Genomic DNA, 22759 nt, shown 5'->3' with positions numbered 1-22759 from the left:
TTGTGATTGTCTGTCTGTGTATCATTTAATCATCTTTTTACTTTTTCAGAAATTTAAAGCTGGTCTACATGAAGAAGGGTAGATATTTTATGTGCTGCTTTATTTGTTTGCTTCTGCTAGATGTCACTTATTAATGGGTTAATTATTAGCAATGGTCGGGTGGGTAACAGAAGGGTTTATTTTACCTAAATTAATCATTCTTTTTGTGTTTGTTTAAATACTAGCTCGAGTGAAAGTTTGGGGCCTAGTACTAGTAAAAGTTGGTTGGCCTGACAAAGGGGCAGAGTGCAACGTGATGATCTTGTCGTTTTGAAAAAATTTCCACGCACGGAAATGTGCAGAAGATCAAACAATGGTTGTACAGAACAGCTCCGAAAGCAAAAGCGTCAAGGCCAAGGAAGCGTGTAGAGGCAGCTTGGCTAAAATCCTGGAGGAAATCAACTGAAAAACTTTTGGTTTAAAGTATCAACTTTGGGAAGCCAGTGTTGCTTCGTCTCAATGAACAATGACACAGTGATGTCATAGGGACTGATGCGTTGGTCTCTCGGTGGTCTGATGGATGTCAACCAATTAGGTTGCTGTATTTTACTAAAACGGTATTCACCTGTTACAACGCATTTTTTACAACGCACTACCACTACAACGCAGGCATTACAACGCATACCATTACAACGCATAGCGCTGGGGGGCGCTCTAGGATAAGAGGTAAGTTTAATTTACTATCCAACACCTTCCCTAGGGTCCACGGGGACTGGAGTTAGAATAGTAAATTATACTTACCACTATCCAGCACCCCAAAGCGCTATGCGTTGTAGTGGTATGCGTTGTGAATACCGCGTTGTAATGGTATGCGGAGTAAAAGTATGCGTTGTAACGTCATACATCCTACTAAAACATAACATTTAGTTAGATTAGCGAGCAAGAAAAGTATAAAAATTGGGCCTCTTGAGGGGAACGGGGCTGACTGTTTCCTGTGCACGAAGTGCTGTCCTATTTCCTATGGATATGTAAGGATTCAACTGTTTATTAAAATTATTTTCCTTTTCAGGTCAGAAAGCACTCTTAGGGAATAGGGTTAATGCTTTTTTTAAATTCATTATTTTATGCAATGTTGAACTGTCGGATCTTTGAGCCAATGATTAATGAATTAAACTGTATTAATAAAATCAAATGTTTGATTCTAATAAAGAGCTAATAAAGTTTATGCAATATGAGAATTTAAAGAAAATAAACTTTTAAAATGACAAGCTGGTCTTGTTTATTGTAGAAAGTTTAAACAACATATCAGATCTATTCGCCTCATGATTCAGCTGCTCTGTTATTTCTATGGGCCTGGTATTGATGGTAAGTTTGGTGGTAGATAGTGACATCATTTATGCAGAATTTTAGTAGGAGCGCTGGATCACTGTCATCAGCACACGCCAGGGGGGTTCAGGGAAGAGACCCAATTGGCAGGCAGTCAAATGTGGGGGGGCAAGGTACTTTAGGCACTAGCTCTGATGCTCTGATCAATCCTAATGTACCCACTAAAGGAGCTCAAAGCCTTGTAGCAAAGAATAGATCAGCTTCTAGTACCATGATCTCACGGAGAACTTCAGAGGGGGCACCTCACATAGAACGGGCAAGCAAGGATAAAGCTGTGAAGGGAATTAGCTAAGCATGAGCGAATTTTGCGGATCTCGCGTTCGCGAATTTTGCGGATTTGCGGATTCGCAATCCGCAAAATCCGCGAATTCCCGCGAATTTGCGTTTTTTTTTTTTTTGTGTTCGCCCGTGTTTCTGCCAGTTCGCGAGGGTTTTGTACACTTTCGCAAATTGCGAACTTACCTGTCGGGTCGCAAGTTTCGCGAACTTGTTGTTTCTACGTGTCCAGCCTGTTTGGGACACTCTTCTTCATCACTGCCACTCTCTGTCACCACTGCCACTCTCTGACTACTCATGCCACCCTCTGGCCCACCCATGCCACCCTCTGTTTCATCACCACACCCTCTGGTTGTCCAGTGTACATTATTTTCGGCAAAGCAAAGCACACCTTCCCTGCCTCAAGTGACCTGAATTAATTTGGGGCTGATTAATGTGTCACAGAATATTTTTTTAGCTGGCACCTGCTTCCTTAGTGCGCCCTGATTAGTGATCTTTTGCACTTGCTAAGTGCTTTCATTGTTGCAAAATTAGTTACAACACCTGCCCTGCCCCAACTGACAATAATGAATTAGGGGCTGATTAATGGATTTTAACTTCCAGCCTGGCTCCTGCTTGTCTCCCTTAGCTGTAATTCAGGACCTTTGTGGCATATGTGTAACTATTCTGAGGCTCAGAGCAGGGTCACATAATAGTTTCAACTGGCAACTGAACTCTGGAGGGGCCCCTCAGGAAGCACTACAGGAAATGGCTACTAATGATGAGCCTGAACTTTTGAACCTGGTAAGTAGTTACTTTCAGTTTTGCTAAGATCGTATTTCTGCAATTTTGCACTTATTCGCGGGGCGCGAACTCACGCGAACAGTGCGAGCAGTGCGAGCAAAATCCGCTGCTCGCGGATTTGCGGATTTTGCGGGAGATTCGTGAATCTCGCGGATTGCGGATTTCCCGAAAATCCGCAAAATCCGCGAGCGGAACGGATTTTCCGCCCATGCCTAGAATTAGCCCTTCAAAAAATCCCAAACAACCCTCAAACGCCCTACAATTCATGATGTACAGAAACAACAAACAATTGATCTCCCCCCGGTTTCAGCCCCATATGTGATAGTTCTGACAGGGAACTGAAAAATAAGTGTATCTTTTGGTTAAATATCAATCGGCCACTGCCTAGCTACGTCTGCCCAGAAATATTATTTGCTAGGAGAGTAAACTGGGTGGGAAGAAGGGTAAAATCAACTGATGGTGATTTTATCATCATTAACTTTCGGGACACAAGATGTGCCGAATTTATTTGTAATGAGGGACAATTCCGCCCCTATACCCGAATCCAATCACTTCCCCTAAGGTACTTTTACGCCCCTGAGCAAAATACAGAATGGGGTACCCCTCTATGAGGTGTGACTCCAAACTATCATAAATCAGATAACATCAGATTACAAAATAGGTTTGGGGTTCTGTCAGGGCTAGAAGACTGTGACTGACAGTCAAACACGCTAGACGGGGAAACTAGAAGTAGTTCACCAAAAGGAATAATAACTGTGGGGAAATCTATTGAGGGATGTCCACCTGCCAGGAGAGCTGTAAAATTGAATGAGTGGAACACTGTAGATCTGCTCTCTTGGTATGTGGCGGGACTTTCAACAAAATTTCATAATAAGGAATGGTTGGACTGTGTAAATAAATTTAATGTAATCTGTGTGCAGGAAACATGGGAAGTTGACCCAACAAACTTTAATCTTGAGGGATATAAGTTGTTTGGGATTCCGGCTGTAAGATCTAGGGCATGTAGAGCGAAAGGAGGTCTCACTCTGTGGGCGCATATGACTCTAGATGGGACTTGGACAGATCTCAACTGGAAATCAGACTGTATGCTCGCAGTTCAGTTTAAAACCAGGGATCTCAATCTGATTATAGTTAATTTTTATAATATTGGAGGTTCTAAAGGGAGGAGTTGGAGGTTCAACATTGAACCCAGATTGAAAAGATGGAAAATGCCCAAGCTCCCTTATATTTATTTGCAGGTGACTTTAACTGCCATTTATGTCCTCGGCTGATTCTCTTTACGGAAAATTGGGCATCGTGTAATCTAGTGGAGGGTGCCCATTTTGACCACACAGTAGATGGAATTAATCTCAACGGGATAATGAATAACTTTGATCTGTCCCATTCCATGGATCTTTTATCCTTTAACCCCAAAAGTGGGGTCAACCCAACCTTTAAAGGTAGAGGATGTAGCTCATATATTGACTTTGTCATTGTTTCCTGCTTACTTAAAGAGAGAGTTTTACAATTTAACATAGATTGTAGTGGCTTTAGCGATCATAACCCTCTTATAGTGAGCACTGCAGTGTCAAAAGTGAATAGAGCAAAAAAGATAAGACCCAAAGACGTTAGGGAGATGGTTACAGACCAAGGTAGAAGGCTAAAATGGGCTAACATGGACAGTGTATGTTTTTATAAGTCCTTAGTCTCCAAAGGGAAACAGCAGTTGGAGGTATGCCTAAACCCAGAGTACAAAGGGCCACAGGTGGTCGAGGCATTTGAGGAGTTGGGTAGGCTAGTGGATTGCCTAATGCATGTGACAGGGAAAGGGAAGGAAAAGCATAACCAGAGATGGTTCGATAGGGGATGCTCTCTGGCTCAGAGAAAGCTTAGAGCTGCCCTTAAACAGAAACCAAGAGATGGAATAAGGGTTGCACTCTGTAGAACACACTACAAGCAAGAAGTAAGGCGCCGTAAGTTAGCTCTTCAAACTGAAACGTGGGAAGATCTACGTGAGGCTGCGGAAAAACGTGATCTCACAAGGTTCTGGCAAATAATTAATAAACGTTGTTTTCAAGATGGGAATAGCCGTAGCATTGCAACAAATGTACTCCCAGCACAATGGGTGGAATATTTTAGTGTTCTGTACAACAAAGGGACCATGCTTTAAGATGACCAAGATGAACAGAGGGATATCGTAGCTGAGAGGATCGAATTTACCCTAAAAGAGATCGTGGGGGGCATAAAGGGCCTTACACGAAATAAAGCCCCTGGTCCCGATGGGATCCCACCAGACCTCTTCCTAAGTAACATAGAACTATGGGGCCCGGTAGTTACAAGAGTTATAAATGAGGCCATAGTATCGGGTTTACCCCGCTCATGGTCAACAGCGACCATAGTACCAATTTTTAAGAAGGGTAGCAGAGACAGCTCTAAATGCTATAGACCCATTTCTCTAATTGATGTAACAGCTAAAGTAATAGGTAGGGCTATCCTGAACCTCTTAATGGACAGAAGTCCAGTATGGCTTCCGGGCCGGGAGGTCCACGACAGACCAGTGTCTAAATTTATATTTACTGGTCACGAAATATACAGTTGCCAGACAGGAGAAAGTTTACTTAGCCTTTATGCATCTGGCAGCAGCTTTCGATTGTGTAAATCGATCGAAGCTGTGGGAAATATTATCTGATCTTGGGGTTGATGCTGGCCTCATTTCTATTCTGAGGAACCTTCACCAGAATACATCCGCATCAGTGAGGTATAATCTGGAGGGTGACCAGACAGACTCTTTTAAATGTACAAGCGGGGTGAGGCAAGGGTGCATACTTGCACCCTTCTTATTTTCCATTTATATTAATGGGCTAGAACGTTTTTTATTAAATCTGAAAGCAGACACGCCCAGAACAGGAAGCAGATCCGTTCCAGTTCTGCTTTATGCAGACGACGCGATCCTGCTGGCCCGAACGCCAGCAGGACTGCAACATCTGATTGACGGATTTGTGGAGTTCAGGTCTAGCCTTGACCTATCTGCCAACCTGACAAAATCATATATAATGGAGCTGGGCCCAAAACATACAGGCAAACATTTTAATTATACAATTGGTGCCAAAAGTCTGGTAAAAGTGCAGACTTTTTTATATTTGGGCATTTTATTCAATAGAAATCAGAATTTTAAACCGCTGATCGATGAACATGGCAGTAAGCTGGCAGCGAGCTCAGGAGCGGTTATGAACCTTGGGCGCAGACTGGGCCGCTGGGCTCCCAAACAAATGCTGACCATGTATAATTCGATCACTGTTGCAAAGGTTGTGTACGGGGCAGAGTTATGGGGAATGGGTAATGCAACCAGCTTACAGACCAAGGAAAACAAATATTTAAGGAGGTTGCAAAAAGTACCCCAATCTGTACTATCATATATAGTACACAAGGAATTTAGGGGCATATTACCAAGCAATAACGATAATTATCGCTATTGCTTGGGTAGCGTGAAAAATTTATCGCCGAGCTGCGGCAATTTTTATCGCAGATAAACCTTGGTATTACCAAGGTTTATCGCAAATGCGATAAAAATCGGCCGCAATGCTTGAATATCGCTGAAAAGTCAGCGATATTCATGCATTAGCGAGCTAATGCTCTTAGCCATGTTATCCACCTCCCATTGGATAACATGGCTAAGAACTGCTCAGGGCAGGTGTTAGCTTCTGGAGATATTTGCGCTTAGCGCGAATATCTCCAAAAGTTGGTAATAGGAGATAGCGATGTTAGCGACTGTTTCCAGTCGCTAACATCTTGGCACGCCCACTTTGCATGTCATTAGTGATAAATATCACTGACATGCAAAGCGGGGCCCAAGATGGTCGCTATCTCCTACTAGCTGTCGCTAACTGGTGTTAGCGACAGCTAGGTAATAGGGAGATAATTTTATCTCTGCTTTCTTGGCTTTTAAAGCCAAAAAAGCGGAGATAAACCCCCTTGATAATATGCCCCGTGGTTGTAAGCACCTGGAGGACAGGGTGAAGAACAGACCCCTCATGGCCTGGGTAAAACTATGGGTCAATCAGGATACCAATCTGCCGCGGTTAATTATCACAGATTGCTTGGGGAGTGAGAAAGGTATGTCTATTACCTGGTTAAAATATGTGAATGGGGTTTTGGAAAGCACTGGATTTGGAAATTTGTTTTGAAATCCACAGAGTATCACAAAACAAGATCAAGCAAGAGTAATTGACAAGCTCTCCAAACTTACCACCCGGTCACGAGAAATGAGGGAAAGGAGTAAGCACACTCTACGGGCCTATATCACAGTGAAACCCTCTAGGGGGATGGAGCCCTATCTCTCCCTTGCATACAACCCCCATGACAGGTTTTTATTAGCGCGTTTTAGACTCAGCTTGCTTCATCATCTTTTATCTGAACGTGCGGGACTCACTAATGCGGTTGAGTCAAAGGGTCCCTGTGGCTGCGATCACCGATCTCCACAGGACACCCTTCACTTCCTTCACTTTGTATTATTATGCCCATTTTATCAAGCACCTAGACGCTGTTTTTTCACACATCTTTCTACAAAAGCTAATTTAAGATCAGCAAGAGACGCCCTTGTTTTTTAAAGGAGTCAAGAGATCCCCTGACATTATTTTGTGTGATTAACTTCTTGAGGGTTGCAGAAAGATTAAGGTCCACTACATGAATTTGACTTTTGATATTGCTAATGGAGAAAATGTGGATGTGGCCGAATACTGTATATTTGATTAGTTTATTCCTGCTTCTTTCTTAATGAAATGTTTTTATAGTGTATATTATGTACTTTTATGGTGTTGTTGAAATACAGAATAAAGAATTTTGAAATTAAATGAAAAATAAAGCCAATCTAAAGTTAACTCAGGCTATTGGGGCGATTTTAAGTTCATAAGACTTGCGCCTCAAAGGTTATAAGCCCGCTGCTAGAAATTTATAAAGTCCAAGCTAGGGGAGCAGCTGTATATACGGCAGAACTTTGGGGACATGGCGTAGCTAATGCCCTCACTGTAACAGAAAATAATTTTATAAGACAAATTCTGAGTCTGCCCAAAAATACACCCCTGATACCACTAATCTCTTCACGACCATTGCTATACTGGCGACAGCTGTGGAGTATCCCAGAGCTGGCCCACTATAGGGCGGAATTGAAAGTGGTAATTTTAACTATGGGGTTTGGTAGTATACTGTGGCTGTCATATATTAGGGTTCAGAAAAGGGGGTGGTGATGAACAGAGTGTCTGAATTAAGCAGACCACTCTTACCCAATCCAAAAATCAGGGTTTGATCCATCACCGTTATTTATCTCACTGCACCATCCCAGCTCAGAACCTGGCTATATGCAAATCAGTCTGTCCCTGGCCCAGTGCATCATGGGAACAGGGCAAACTAAACTACCAAGCCAATTCTTCACCAGAAAGGAGACAAGCTACCGGGGACCGGTTTCTGGCATTTCAGCCGTCTTCGGCCCGGCTTGCTTGAATCCTGATGGTGCAGTGAGAAGGGACTCATTCCCAGTATAAGAATTGGCTTGGTAGTTTGGTTTGCCCTGTTCCCATGATGCACTGGGCCAGGGACAGACTAATTTGCATATAGCCAGGTTCTGAGCTGGGATGGTGCAGTGAGCTAAAAAACGGTGATGGATCAAGCCCTGACCTGTTGACTGGGTATGAGTGTTCTGTTTAATTCAGATACTCTGTCCATCACCACCCCCTTTTCTGAATCGTTTTGTCCACCATAAGCGTGGAAGGGTATACTCAGATGTGAGTCCCTTGCTCATTGCACCATCAGGATTCAAGCAAGCCGGGCCAAAGACGGCTGTAATGCCAGAAACCGGTCCCCGGAAGCTTGTTTCCTTCCCAGTATAAGAATTGGCTTGGTAGTTTGGTTTGCCCTGTTCCCATGATGCACTGGGCCAGGGACAGACTAATTTGCATATAGCCAGGTTCTGAGCTGGGATGGTGCAGTGAGCTAAAAAACGGTGATGGATCAAGCCCTGGTCTGTTGACTGGGTATGAGTGTTCGGTTTAATTCAGATACTCTGTCCATCACCACCCCCTTTTCTGAATCGTTTTGTCCACCATAAGCGTGGAAGGGTATACTCAGATGTGAGTCCCTTGCTCATTGCACCATCAGGATTCAAGCAAGCCGGGCCGAAGACTGCTGTAATGCCAGAAACCAGTCCCCGGAAGCTTGTTTCCTTCCCAGTATAAGAATTGGCTTGGTAGTTTGGTTTGCCCTGTTCCCATGATGCACTGGGCCAGGGACAGACTAATTTGCATATAGCCAGGTTCTGAGCTGGGATGGTGCAGTGAGCTAAAAAACGGTGATGGATCAAGCCCTGACCTGTTGACTGGGTATGAGTGTTCTGTTTAATTCAGATACTCTGTCCATCACCACCCCCTTTTCTGAATCGTTTTGTCCACCATAAGCGTGGAAGGGTATACTCAGATGTGAGTCCCTTGCTCATTGCACCATCAGGATTCAAGCAAGCCGGGCCAAAGACTGCTGTAATGCCAGAAACCAGTCCCCGGAAGCTTGTTTCCTTCCCAGTATAAGAATTGGCTTGGTAGTTTGGTTTGCCCTGTTCCCATGATGCACTGGGCCAGGAACAGACTAATTTGCATATAGCCAGGTTCTGAGCTGGGATGGTGCAGTGAGCTAAAAAACGGTGATGGATCAAGCCCTGATCTGTTGACTGGGTATGAGTGTTCTGTTTAATTCAGATACTCTGTCCATCACCACCCCCTTTTCTGAATCATTTTGTCCACCATAAGCGTGGAAGGGTATACTCAGATGTGAGTCCCTTGCTCATTGCACCATCAGGATTCAAGCAAGCCGGGCCGAAGACGGCTGTAATGCCAGAAACCGGTCCCCGGAAGCTTGTTTCCTTCCCAGTATAAGAATTGGCTTGGTAGTTTGGTTTGCCCTGTTCCCATGATGCACTGGGCCAGGGACAGACTAATTTGCATATAGCCAGGTTCTGAGCTGGGATGGTGCAGTGAGCTAAAAAACGGTGATGGATCAAGCCCTGATCTGTTGACTGGGTATGAGTGTTCTGTTTAAATCAGATACTCTGTCCATCACCACCCCCTTTCCTGAATCGTTTTGTCCACCATAAGCGTGGAAGGGTATACTCAGATGTGAGTCCCTTGCTCATTGCACCATCAGGATTCAAGCAAGCCGGGCCGAAGACGGCTGTAATGCCAGAAACCGGTCCCCCGAAGCTTGTTTCCTTCCCAGTATAAGAATTGGCTTGGTAGTTTGGTTTGCCCTGTTCCCATGATGCACTGGGCCAGGGACAGACTAATTTGCATATAGCCAGGTTCTGAGCTGGGATGGTGCAGTGAGCTAAAAAACGGTGATGGATCAAGCCCTGATGTGTTGACTGGGTATGAGTGTTCTGTTTAATTCAGATACTCTGTCCATCACCACCCCCTTTTCTGAATCGTCATATATTAGGGACTCGCTTCGTGCAATAGGAAGGGAGGATTTATGGATCACACCAGAGGAATCCTCCCTAGCTACTTCAAAAAAATCTTTAGCTAGTGCGATGAAAGTACAAATTGACAAAGATTTTACAAACAGATAACCCCGCTAGCTTAATCTATGGGTTCTTGGGTTTTAAGTTTCAATATATATTTGAGCTGGTATTGGATTCAATACAACCACCCTTAGCTAAGAAGCTGTTCTTGCAATTTAGATATGGGACGCTCCCGCTTAACGCACTAACTAATAAGTGGGCGGGCGCTCCCCGTTGCCTATGTCCTGGATGCCTAGCGGAGGAAGGAACAGTAATTCATGTATTGTTCTTCTGCCCGGCGTACAAGCAGGCTAGGTCTAAGTGGGTTATCCAACTCTGCAGAAACCTGGGTATTAGGAATTACATAGAATTTTATAGGATCCTAAACTCCGATACTAATGTGGTTGCAATCTCGAAATTTCTATTTGCTATGTGGTGTAAATGAAGGTATTTACAAAAAAAATGATATGACAATACCAGCTCCTACTTGCATTTGTTGTGATACTGCGCTCTCTAATAACTAAACCTGTAAGTGTCGGCACTTGGTGGAAACGTATGAGAGGTAGCAATGCTTGCCAACTGGCTGTCATTTGACACTGGGCATTATAAAAACTTTGGATGTGAATGATTTTATTTTCATGTTTTTAGTTTATATTATATTCTTAATGTAAGTTTTAATAGTTTAAACATCCATAATGATGATTTCATTTTTCTACTTCCCAATGGGTGACCTTATACTTTTATCAACCAGTGTTCTTTCTGATCTTGTACTTTTCTCTTGACCTGGATTTTAATATGTTGCAAATTTAAATGTTCTTTTATGGCTGTAATAGCCGAAATAAAGTTTTTTTGAATGAATGAATGAATGGATAATGTACGCCACATGCTCCCTTCAAATCCTTATGTGATAACCTCACCATATCACTTACATATATCACAAGCTCTCTCCACACCAGTATGTGATCACACACACACAAATGCTCCCTCTAGATTATTATGATTCCACACCACTTGATCTCACCTCATCACTTACACATATCACATGCTCTCTCCACATCACCATGTGATAACACACCACATACTCTCTGCTTATCATTATCATTATAGCCTTATAGCCGGCTATTAAAGGCCCGAGCCGAAGGCGAGGGACTTTAACGAGACAGCAGGACTTTAATTGCCGGTATAGGCCTGCTACAAAGGGCTATAAGGCTATTAGAACATTCTGCCGCTAGAGGGCAGAATGTTCTAACAAATTAAACCAAGGGTTCTCGAAGCTCGAGGGGGTATAAATCCCCTCGAGCTTCGAAAAGCCTTTGTAGAACATTGGAATGTTGCTCTGCGGGCCTTTACCGGCCCGTAGAAGCAGGGAGCACTCCACTGCCTGCAATGGAGCTCCCAACATTCCAATGTTCTAATATATCATAACGCACAGCACATAATCTCTCCACACTTACGTTTGGGTCCCAGCTCTTGCCTTTGAACACATATAGCCCACCTTCAGGGAACATTTTGTCCTCTGATCTTTGAGCAAGTTCAGGCCAGGATTCATAAAGTGAAAGATTGTATTATTGGGACTAAACTGCCCCACAAGACCCTAGGCTTGGTGTATGTGCTGCACATTCTGCTCTGTGGTTATTTGGCACAGTATGTGTGGATGTTGACAGCACACACAGACCTGCTGATTGTTTTACGTGTGCAGCTGGGCCAGCTGAGCCCCCCAAGACGTGCATCTTGAGGAGCAGTGTGTGCCTTCAGGAGACCACAGAGTGCAAACAAGACACAGGTGCACATATTGAAGGTATGAGTGACAGGTAGTGCTGGTGGGCCAGACTTCAGCGCCTCTAAGCGCTAGCACTGCCAGGTGCGGGGGACCATGCACACTGTGTAATAAGAACAGACACAGACGTATAATAGAAGAATAGAGCCGGGGGCATCTTTACTGAGATGGACACAACACATTCACAGTTGCAACCTTCTTGAGCTGTTGCTTGCCCATCATTGATGCACATTTATATAAAACATTTGTTTGGCTGTTCACAAAAAGATAACCCAGTGCAAAGTACAAGACTTTGGGCCAGATGTAGGTGAGGGACATTTACCAATTCTAAAATACCGAATTTTACCGATTCGGTATTTTAGAATCGGTAAATGCGATCTGGCAGATGCTTCAAAGTAAATACCGGGAGCAAATGGGCAGATTCTCTGAATCCGCCAGTTTGCCACCGGTATTTTTGCATTTGGGATGCATCATCCCAAATGCAAAAATCACAATTTAAGGAATCTCTAAATTGAGATTCCTTAAATTGCGATTGCATTTAAGGAATCCCAAATTGAGATTCCTTAAATGCAATGCATGAAAGTAAAAAAAATAGCGAATTCGCTAATAGGGGGAGCAAATTACCATGAAGTTGGACTTCATGGTAATCTGCTAAAACTTTGAAAAAAGCACTTTTGTGCATTTTTCAAAGTTTCATGTTGCGCACACACATGCCCTTAGGGCATGTGTGTGTACAACATATGTGCATAGATCAATTTCAGGGGGGCATTTTGACACCCCTGCACCCTTGAAATTGCATGAGCAATTTGCGAGTACCTACTGGTACTCGCTAATTGCTCATGCAATCTCCAATACATTCCTATGGGCCTGTAGGCCCATAGGAATGAATGGGACAGCATTCCTTAATTGCGACTTGCAATTTGCGAGTAGCAATTAAGGAATGTTAAGGAATCGCTATTTTAATAGCGATTCCTACATGCATAGGCTTTTGCTATTCCTAAATTGCGATTCCTTAAAAATCGCTATTTAGGAATAGCAAAAGGCTACGTTGATGCATCTGCCAGTATGTAGGGAAATATTCGGTAAGTATTACCGAATCGTTAAGATTCGGTATTTACCGAATCGGTATTTACCAATTCGGTATTCCCCATTCATTCCTATGGGCCTGGAGGCCCTTAGGAATGAATGGGAATTACGGAATGGGTAAATACCGATTCGGTAAAAGGGGGGAAACAATGAAGGGTGGCAGGGTGTCACTTTGACACCCTGTTGCACCCCTCAATTGTGTATGGGTGCACATGTGGCACACATACATGCCCTAAGGGCATGTATGTCTGCAACATGGCACTGAAATAATTTGCATGAAATTGCTTTTTTGGGGGTTTTCGTTATTTTCCACCAACCTGTAGTTGGTGGTAAATAACGCATCCTAACATGGGAAAGCATTCATTTAAGTTCTCCCTACATTAGGAATTTGGTAATTTACTGAATCGGTAATTTAAGGAATCAGTAATTACCGATTCCTTAAATTACCGATTCGGTAAATTACATAATCCTTAATTTAGGCCCCTACATATGAAAAGCCTAATTCCGGTCGGTAACGGACGAAATTCGGTAATTTCGTCCGTTACCGACCGGTATTGGGCTACCTACATCTGGCCCTTTATGCTTAAAAATATGTAGGTATTCCTTAAAAGGGAAAATATGCACTTAAAATGCCTATCAGAGTCAGTGAAGGAAAGAGGCTGAGTCGAAAGGAAGGTGGTCCAAGGACCTTCACCAACACAGGAGCTGGAGTCTGAGCTGCCCTCGCCTGTGTCTCCTGCTGTGTGGGTGGTGGAAGACAGACGGACCCAGTGTTGCAGCATCCACTGGCTCAGTATGGTGATGCCACTGAATTCCATGGGCATCAGGGGACATGCGGAGGTGGCATACCCAGGCCCCAGTGTATGAAGCTCAGAGGTGGCATACCAAGGCCCTGTGGTATGGAGGCTTCCCTTCTCCTGCACATTTAGGGGCCAATTCACAGAACTTATCTGAGACAAAATCCTAAACTTACTACTTTTGGTATTCACAGAAGGCATTTAGTAGCAGTAAAGTTAGGATTTTGTCCTAAGTTAGGATTTTGTCTTAAGACCAAAAATTAAGTTTAACTTAAGACACAATCCTGATTTAAGACAAAATCCTAACTTTACTACTACTAAATATCAAACGAAGTAAGTTTAGGATTTTGTCTCAGATTAGTTCTGTGAATCTGCCCCTTAGTAATTAGCAAACCTACCATGGACCTCATTTATGAGGCCTTGCGTGAGTTTTGCGCTTCCGATGCGTCACTTTTTGTGACGCATCGGCGGCGTAAAACATGCCTCCTGATGCGCACTATTTACAAAGTGACGCATCTAAGCAGATGCGTCACTTTGTAAACCCCTGCGCTACATTATACCTGCGTCAGGTATAATGTATGCAGAGGGGGCGTTCACTCGCAAAAAGCCTCGTAATAGTGACGCAGTGAAATCTATGAGATTTCACTGCGTCACTTTTAGGACGCTGTTGCGTCAAAATCTTGCGCCTGCCTCACAGCAGGCGTAAGACTGACGCAAGCCCTTTCACATGGGGCTTTCCCGATGTGAAAGGAAGCATTGCTGGAATTGCGTCACTTTTGTGACACACTCCAGCAATGCGTCACTTTTGCGCCTACAGATACGTCAGAAATACTGACGTATCTGTAACTCCTTGCGACTTGATGCGTCATACATTAAATATGACGCATCAGGAATGTCGCAGGGAGAGCGCAGTGAAAAGTGACGCATTGCTGTTTTCACGCAGCGATGCGTCACTTTTCATAAATGAGGCCCCATGTTCATTAGCGTTGAGGCAGATTATTACTTGGCCAAACTATCATATGTATATGTAATCATGCCAGATGCCTTGTTTTTTCTTTCAGTAAAACACATTTTTCTAAATATATGGAAACAGCAGCTTATGGTAAATGAGAAAAGCAGTAGAAGAGTCCACAGGGCCCCGGGCTCCACACTAACACCTGAGAAGCCTTTGAAAATGGCGTCCGTGTCATGAGCCCTTGTACGCTGAGCAGCGCGACGCGTGGAGACCCAAGGAGCCGCGTCTACAGCGGAAACATTATAACTTCATAATATGTCATAAACATATCAAAGGCATTACCGGCATGAATACTCCAACATGAACATATTCCAGACATTGACCCAGCACTCAGGCATGAACTGATCTTTCAGAGATGAGCCCAGACTCACATACCAAGAGTCCCCATGAAGGGGCGGCACGGAAGAGGAGGGTGACCGGGTGAAGGGGGGTGAGGAAGAGGAGGGGTGACCGGGTGAAGGGGGGTGAGGAAGAGGAGGGGTGACCGGGTGAAGGGGGGTGAGGAAGAGGAGGGGTGACCGGGTGAAGGCGGTGCGGAAGAGGAGGGGTGACCGGGTGAAGGGGGGTGAGGAAGAGGAGGGGTGACCGGGTGAAGGGGGTGCGGAAGAGGAGGGGTGACCGGGTGAAGGGGGGTGAGGAAGAGGAGGGGTGACCGGGTGAAGGGGGTGCGGAAGAGGAGGGGTGACCGGGTGAAGGGGGGTGCGGAAGAGGAGGGGTGACCTGGTGAAGGGAAGGGGGTGACCTGGTGATGGGGAGGGGGTGACCTGGTGATGGGGTGACCTAGTGATGGAGGGTGCAGAAGAGGAGGGGTGACTGGGTGATGGGGGGTGCAGAAGAGTAAGGGGTGGCCTGGTGATGGGAAAGTAGAGAAGAGGAAGAGGATGGGGCGACCTGGTGATGGGGGGTGCAGAAGAGGAGGGGGTGACCTGGTGATGGAGAGGATGTGACCTGGTGATGGGGGGGTACAGAAGAGGAGGTGGTGACCTGGTGATGGGGGGTGCAGAAGAAAAGGGGTGACCTGGTGATGAGGAGGTGGTGACCTGGTGATGGGGGTGCAGAAGAGGAGGGGTGACCTGGTGATAGGGAGGGGGTGAACTGGTGATGGGGAGGGGGTGACCTGGTGATGGGGGGGTGCAGAAGAGGAAGGGGGTGACCTGGTGATAGGGAGGCATCAGAAGGTTGAGAGGTATTACCCATCCTCAAGGACAGATGGTGGCCCATGAAGCATTTACTTGTGAGCCACATGTACAGGTATTGAAGTATCAGTGAAAATAAGCTGAATGGTATAGTGATAATGGCTCCAGGACACATTTTGTGAGCTACAGAACTGGCCTGAAATATGTCTCAACGTCCAGATGATCCGAAGATGAGGATACGTCTCATGATGGCTTTTTAAATGTCCTTTCCAAGACACAGGAGCAGCACAATCACAGGGCTGATGCCTTATGTGTTAACCAAAGGTCATAATCTGAACTCCACACAACAGGAAGCTGGCCATCATCAGGACAGACAACGCAGAAGTGGTAGTGGTCGCAGTGGTTGCAGAGGTTGTCGTGATCAAAGAGGTCGCAGTGGTCGCAGAGTCTTTGCCAGAAGTCTTAAACTCAAACTTCACCTCACACTTGCCCGTATTGCCCACGGTGTCCACTGCGGTGATGTCCACGTCGTTGTAGCAGCAGGAGATGGTGTAGTTCACAGAGAGCGACTGCTTCTCAACCTTCTCCTGCTCCTTCAGGATCAGAGTCGAGTTGCGGAAGTTCCTGTAGATTTTCTCAATTCTGGTGCCGTTGTCACTGATTGTGGCCTCAATGCTCCAGGACAGAGAGCTGCAGTTCTCTTGAGCAAGCATGCTGCAGTTTTGCTTCAATGATGTGATGTTACAGAGTGGGGGATCGAAGTCCGTGACCTGTAAAAGTAAACATGTGTGAGATTGCAGTAATTAACTACTGACAAGGTGTGGCAGTATAAAACATTATATTCAGCAGCAAGTAAGGAGCTGCACACCGAGTACATCCAAGTGAGTTGGCTTTCCCCGTCTCAACTGCCAATGGACCACCCGCTTCAGATACCAACAGCACATCATGGAACCTGACGTGGGTCATTCGATGGAAAGCATAGAGCGCGGATTCTCTTACCACAGGGTGGATCCTCAGAGCGCTTAACACAATGAAACAGTATGGTGAGGTATAACACATCTTCCTTTCTCAACAGAATAATGCTTCTCTTAACAGAATAACACTTGTCGTCATGAAGAAATATCTCTTACCACGGTGTGGACCCTCAACGCTCTTAACGCAGTAAAACTATATGGTTAGAAATAATACAATATAAAATATATCTCCCCGTCCCTCTGTGCCAAAACACAACAAACTAAAGTATACTACCACCTCAATATGCAAATTATACATAGTTACACCTTAAAATCATTTGTCCTAAACCTAATAGGTTTTGTGATTTTACGAGAACCACTATGCACTCATTGAACATTTTGATCACTGGCAGAGGAAATAGACTCCTTGGACCAGATTCACAGAACTAACTTAGGACAAAATCCTAAACTTCCTAACATTTTGGTATTCACAGAAGGTACTTACTCATTTCGGTATTCACAGAAGTTAGGAGTCCTAACTTTAGGACTCCTAAATGCCTTCTGTGAATACCGAAAGTCTTAAAATTAGGATTTTTCTCAGTTTAGGAGTAGTAAAGTTAGGACTCCTAGCTTTAGGACTCCTAAACTGAGAAAAATCCTAACTTTAAGACATTCGATATTCACAGAAGGCATTTAGGAGTCCTAAAGCTAGGAGTCCTAACGTTACTACTCCTAAACTGAGAAAAATCTTAACTTTAAGATTTTCGGTATTCACAGAAGGCATTTAGGAGTCCTAAAGTTAGGACTCCTAACTTCTGTGAATACTGAAATGAGTAAGTGCCTTCTGTAAATACAAAATGAGTAAGTGCCTTCTGTGAATACCAAAATGGTAGTAAGTTTAGTATTTTGTCTTAAGGTAGTTCTGTGAATCGGGCCCCTTATCTCTGGAAGTGGTTTTGGAGTCTTTATATCTCACTTTCACCACCCTTGAGAGATTCCACAATGGCCATCAGCAACTTTCACAAATTTCATCAATTTTCACGGGATCACCTAATTTGCTTTTCCCTTTTTTGTACATGAGTTGCTGATTTAATTTGCACTACATCTCCAACATGCACCACTACGTTTTTCACACTTTTCTTTCGATCATGCCAACATTTCTGCTTATTTTGAGTTTAATGGACATTCTACTTAATCATTAATTTGAGATGTTCCACATTAGATTCATTCTTCAACTATTTGGCCTTCCAAGCTGGATAACAAGTGGTATTTGCTGTTCTACTTCTTAACAACTCAAAAAGAGAAAACTTGCTTGACGAATGAGGTATGGTCCTATAGAACCAGAGCATATTCCTCACAGATTTGACAATGTCATGGTTCCCACTGTTTGCATACTTGAGAAACTCCCCCACAACTCGGTTTATCCTTTCAACAAGACCATCAGTTTGAGGGTGGTATAAGGAACTCATGTGATGTTTCATACCACATGATTAAGGACAATCAGAAATTCCTAATACATTTGATGCCAGTGTCAGGAATTAGATATTCTGAAACACATTCCCCCAGAAAAATTTCTAAGATAAACTCCACCACAGAGCTAGCATTGTGGTCTCTTACAAATTGAAGTTCCGGCCACGTAGAACAGTAATCCATCAGTGGCAAAAAATGTGTTACTTCCGGGTAATGAATTACAGGGACCCATACCATCAATCCCTAATTTTAATCAAGGTCTCAACGGAACTTCAACAGGCATCAAAGGAGGAGTTGATACTTTCAAACTTGTGTCAGCTGATGCAAACACCCTTCCACCACGTCGTTATTATCAGCATCCATCCTATGCTACCAGAAAGAATCACAAATGCACCTTTCTGTGAGGGTAGAACCAAGCTGTCCTTCATGTGCGTTGTTGATTTTGCCACCTCTCAACTTGAGTGATGGAATTCATCTGACCTAAGTAGCATACCATCTTCTGTGAAAAGTTTTTCTTCAAATACCTTACAAAACATCAGAAGCATGAAAGGTAACACTTTTTCCCTTGGCCAACCATTTTTGACAAACTCCATTACTTTTTGTAACACCTAATCCTCCATTAGAGAAAGTCTCCATGCTTCTTCAGAACACACACCTAATTTAGAAACGTTGGTAGATGGTCCCAAACAATCTTCAAAATTTCCATCCATAAGTTCTGCAAACACAGCCTCATCCTCATGGTTACCTTTACATGGGAACCAGGAAAGAAAATCAGCTTTGACATTCTTGCCCCCAGAAATGTGTACCACCACAAATTGGAATTGTATAGGTTTACTATATAACCTTAAAATCCTTGGCGCACAACAATTTCTACCACCTCCACCCAAGAAAGGCACAAAAGGTTTGTGATCAGCTTGTAGACAGAAAGGCTTTCCCCAGACATAAGAGCAGAACTTTTCAATCGTCAACCAACATACAGGCAATTCTTTCCTGATCACCAAATACTGCGATTTGGCATAAGGTAACACCCTTGAGGTGAAAGCATTGGTATATTCTGAATCACCTTTCTTTTCAGTGAGTACCACTTCTAACCCTACTTTGCTAGAATCAATCGTGATGCAGCATGGTACTGAGGGATCACAGGGCTTTACAGGCACATGCATCAACGATTTTTGCATGCGCAAACGGTGCGAATCGCTAAAATCGGCCGTTTGCGAATGCAAAATCATGTTTAGAGATGCATCATGCATTTTTGGGAAAATCGCTATTTTTAGCGAATTCCAAAAATGCGATTGCTTTTAAGGAATCTCAAATTTGCGATTCCTTAAAAGCAATGCATGATTAATTTTAAAATTGCGAATTCGCAATTAGGGGGTGCAAATTACCACGAGGTTGAACCTCGTGGTAATTTGCGAAAATGTGTTAAAATGCTCTAATTTGCATTTAAAAACACTGTCATGTTACAGACACACATGTCCTTAGGACATGTATGTTTGAAACATGCACTCCAAAATACATTTCAGGGGTGCAGGGAGGGGGCCTTTGGACCCCCCCCTGCACCCATGGAATGCATCAACATTTTGCGAATTCCAATTTGCGAATTCGCAATTCCCATTGATTCCTATGGGCCTTTTGGCCCATAGGAATCAATGGGAATTGCAAAATCGAAAATTGGAATTCGCATAATATTTGCGAATCGGTAAAAATTGCGATTTTTACCGATTCGCAAATTTTATGCAATTTAAATCATGCATCCCGTTTTGCGATTCCTTATTTGCGATTCCTTAAAAATCGCTAATAAGGAATCGCAAAACGTTTTATTGATGCATGTCACCGTTAGAGCTTTACTCTCACTGAACTGAGCTTTTTGCCACGAGAAGGCTTTAGATCACTCTTGAGCCACTGAGAAACATACGCTGATCCTCACCACACGTACGCTGATCCTCACCGCACGTACGCTGATTCTCACCGCACGTACGCGGATCCTCACTGCACGTATGCTGATCCTCACCACACGTACGCTGATCCTCACCGCACGTTCTTGGTATATAATGTATGCTGATCCTCACCGCACGTACGCTGACCCTTCACCGCATGTACGCTGATCCTCACCGCACGTAAGCTGATCCTCACCGCACGTACGCTGATCCTCACCGCACGCTCTTGGTACATAATGTACGCTGATCCTCACCGCACGTACGCTATCACTCACCGCACGTTCTTGGTATATAATGTACACTGACCCTCACCGCACGTTCTAGGTAGATAATGTACGCTGATCCTCACCGCACGTACGCTGACCCTTCACCGCATGTGCGCTGATCCTCACTGCACTTACGCTGATCCTCACTGCACGTTTGCTGATCCTCACAGCACGTACGCTGATCCTCACCGCATGTTCTTGGTATATAATGTACGCTGACCCTCTCCGCACGTTCTAGGTACATAATGTACCCTGATCCTCACCACACGTGCTTGGTATATAATGACCGCTGACCCTCACCGCACGTTCTAGGTACATAATGTACAGTGATCCTCACTGCAGTTCTTGGTACATAATGTACGCTGACCCTCAGCGCACGTTCTAGGTACATAATGTACAGTGACCCTCAATGCAGTTCTTGGTACATAATGTAAGCTGACCCTCACCGCACGTTCTAGGTACATAATGAACAGTGACCCTCACTGCAGTTCTTGGTACATAATGTACGCTGATCCTCACCGCACGTTCTAGGTACATAATGTACGCTGATCCTCACCGCACGTGCTTGGTATATAATGACCGCTGACCCTCACCGCACATTCTAGGCACATAATGACCGCTGACCCTCACCGCACGTTCTAGGTACATAATGTATGCTGACCCTCACCGCACGTTCTAGGTACATAATGTACACTGACCCTCACCGCATGTTCTAGGTACATAATGACCGCTGACCCTCACCGCACATTCTAGGTACATAATGTACGCTGATCCTCACCGCACGTGCTTGGTATATAATGACTGCTGACCCTCACCACATGCTCTAGGTACATAATGTACGCTGACCCTCACCGAAAGTTCTAGGTACATAATGAACGCTGACCCTCACCGCACGTTCTAGGTACATAATGTACACTGATCCTCACCGCACGTGCTTGGTATATAATGACCGCTGACCCTCACCACACGTTCTAGGGACATAATATACAGTGACCCTCACTGCAGTTCTTGGTACATAATGTACGCTGATCCTCACCGCACGTTCTAGGTACATAATGTACGCTGACCCTCACCGCACATTCCTCACCGCACGATCTAGGTACATAATGTACCCTGATCCTCACCACACGTGCTTGATACATAATGACCACTGACCCTCACTGCAGTTCTTGGTACATAATGTACGCTGACCCTCACTGCACGTTCTTGGTACATAATGTAGAGTGACCCTCACCGCACGTTCTAGGTACATAATGTAGAGTGACCCTCACCGCACGTTCTAGGTACATAACATACACTGGTCTTCAATGGACTGAACCGAGACACAATGGGGCAGATTAACAAGCCTTTTGCCACACTTTTGCGTCATTTTTAACATGGGAAAAGTGAGGTACAGGTGGCGCAAGGAGCTTGTAAAATAAGCCTCAATGTACAATGGCCCTCAGTTTACTGAGAATCAATGCACGCTGATCCTCACTGCACACTAATGGGATACAATATACACTGATCCTCACTGCACGGTACCGGGACACAATGTACGCTTAACCTCACTGCACGGAACAGAGGCACAAAGTACGCTTAACCTCACTGAATGGTAGCTGTACACAATGTAGACTGGCCCTCACTCCACAGTACTGGGACACAATGCACACTAACCCTCACTGCACGGTACTGAAACACAATGCACAATAATCCTCACTGCACGGTACTGAAACACAATGTACACTAATCCTCAATGCAGGGTACTGGAACACAATGTACACTAATCCTGAATGCACGGTACTGGAACACAATGTACACTAAACCTGAATGCACGGTACTGGAACTAAATTTACAATAATCCTCACTGCAGGGTACTGGGACACAATGTACACTAAACCTCACTGCATGGTACTGGAACACAATGTACACTAATCCTCACTGCACGGTACCGGGACACAATGTACACTTAACCTTAATGCACGGTACAGAGACACAATGTACGCTTAACCTCACTGAACGGTAGCTGTACACAATGTAGACTGGCCCTCACTGCACAGTACTGGGACACAATCTACACTGGTCCCCATGTAAGGTACTTCAGCAAAATGTACACTGGTCCTCACTGCACGGTGCTGAGAAGCAATGTACGCTGAACGTCACTGCACAGTACTGGAACACAATGTACACTAATCCTCACTGCACATTACTGGGACACAATGTACACTAATCCTTACTGCACAGGACTGGAACACAATGTACACTAACCCTCACTGCACCGTACACACAATGTACACTAATGCTCACTGCACAGTACTGGGACACAATGTACACTAACCCTCACTGCATGGTACTGGAATACAATGTACACTAATCCTCACTGCACGGTACTGGACCACAATG

General features: G+C 44.5%; 1 protein-coding gene across 1 annotated transcript in view; it reads right to left on the bottom strand.

Annotated features, from left to right (window-relative positions):
- Positions 1 to 15642: 15642 nt before the first annotated feature.
- The window catches only part of LOC147706657 (von Willebrand factor A domain-containing protein 7-like), a 239692-nt gene continuing 232575 nt past the window's right edge, over positions 15643 to 22759 (bottom strand). Inside the window, exon 17 of the mRNA XM_086933162.1 lies at positions 15643 to 16521. Within this exon, the coding sequence (XP_086789288.1) occupies positions 16066 to 16521 (456 nt within the window). The 3' untranslated portion in view covers positions 15643 to 16065. The remainder of the gene's footprint in view (positions 16522 to 22759) is intronic.

This window comes from Lissotriton vulgaris, chromosome 7 (assembly GCF_964263255.1).
Source record: "Lissotriton vulgaris chromosome 7, aLisVul1.2, whole genome shotgun sequence".
Classification (NCBI taxonomy): Eukaryota; Metazoa; Chordata; class Amphibia; order Caudata; family Salamandridae; genus Lissotriton; species Lissotriton vulgaris.
The sequence above is the reverse complement of the archived record's forward strand: the minus strand, read 5'-3'. Positions and strand labels throughout refer to the sequence as shown.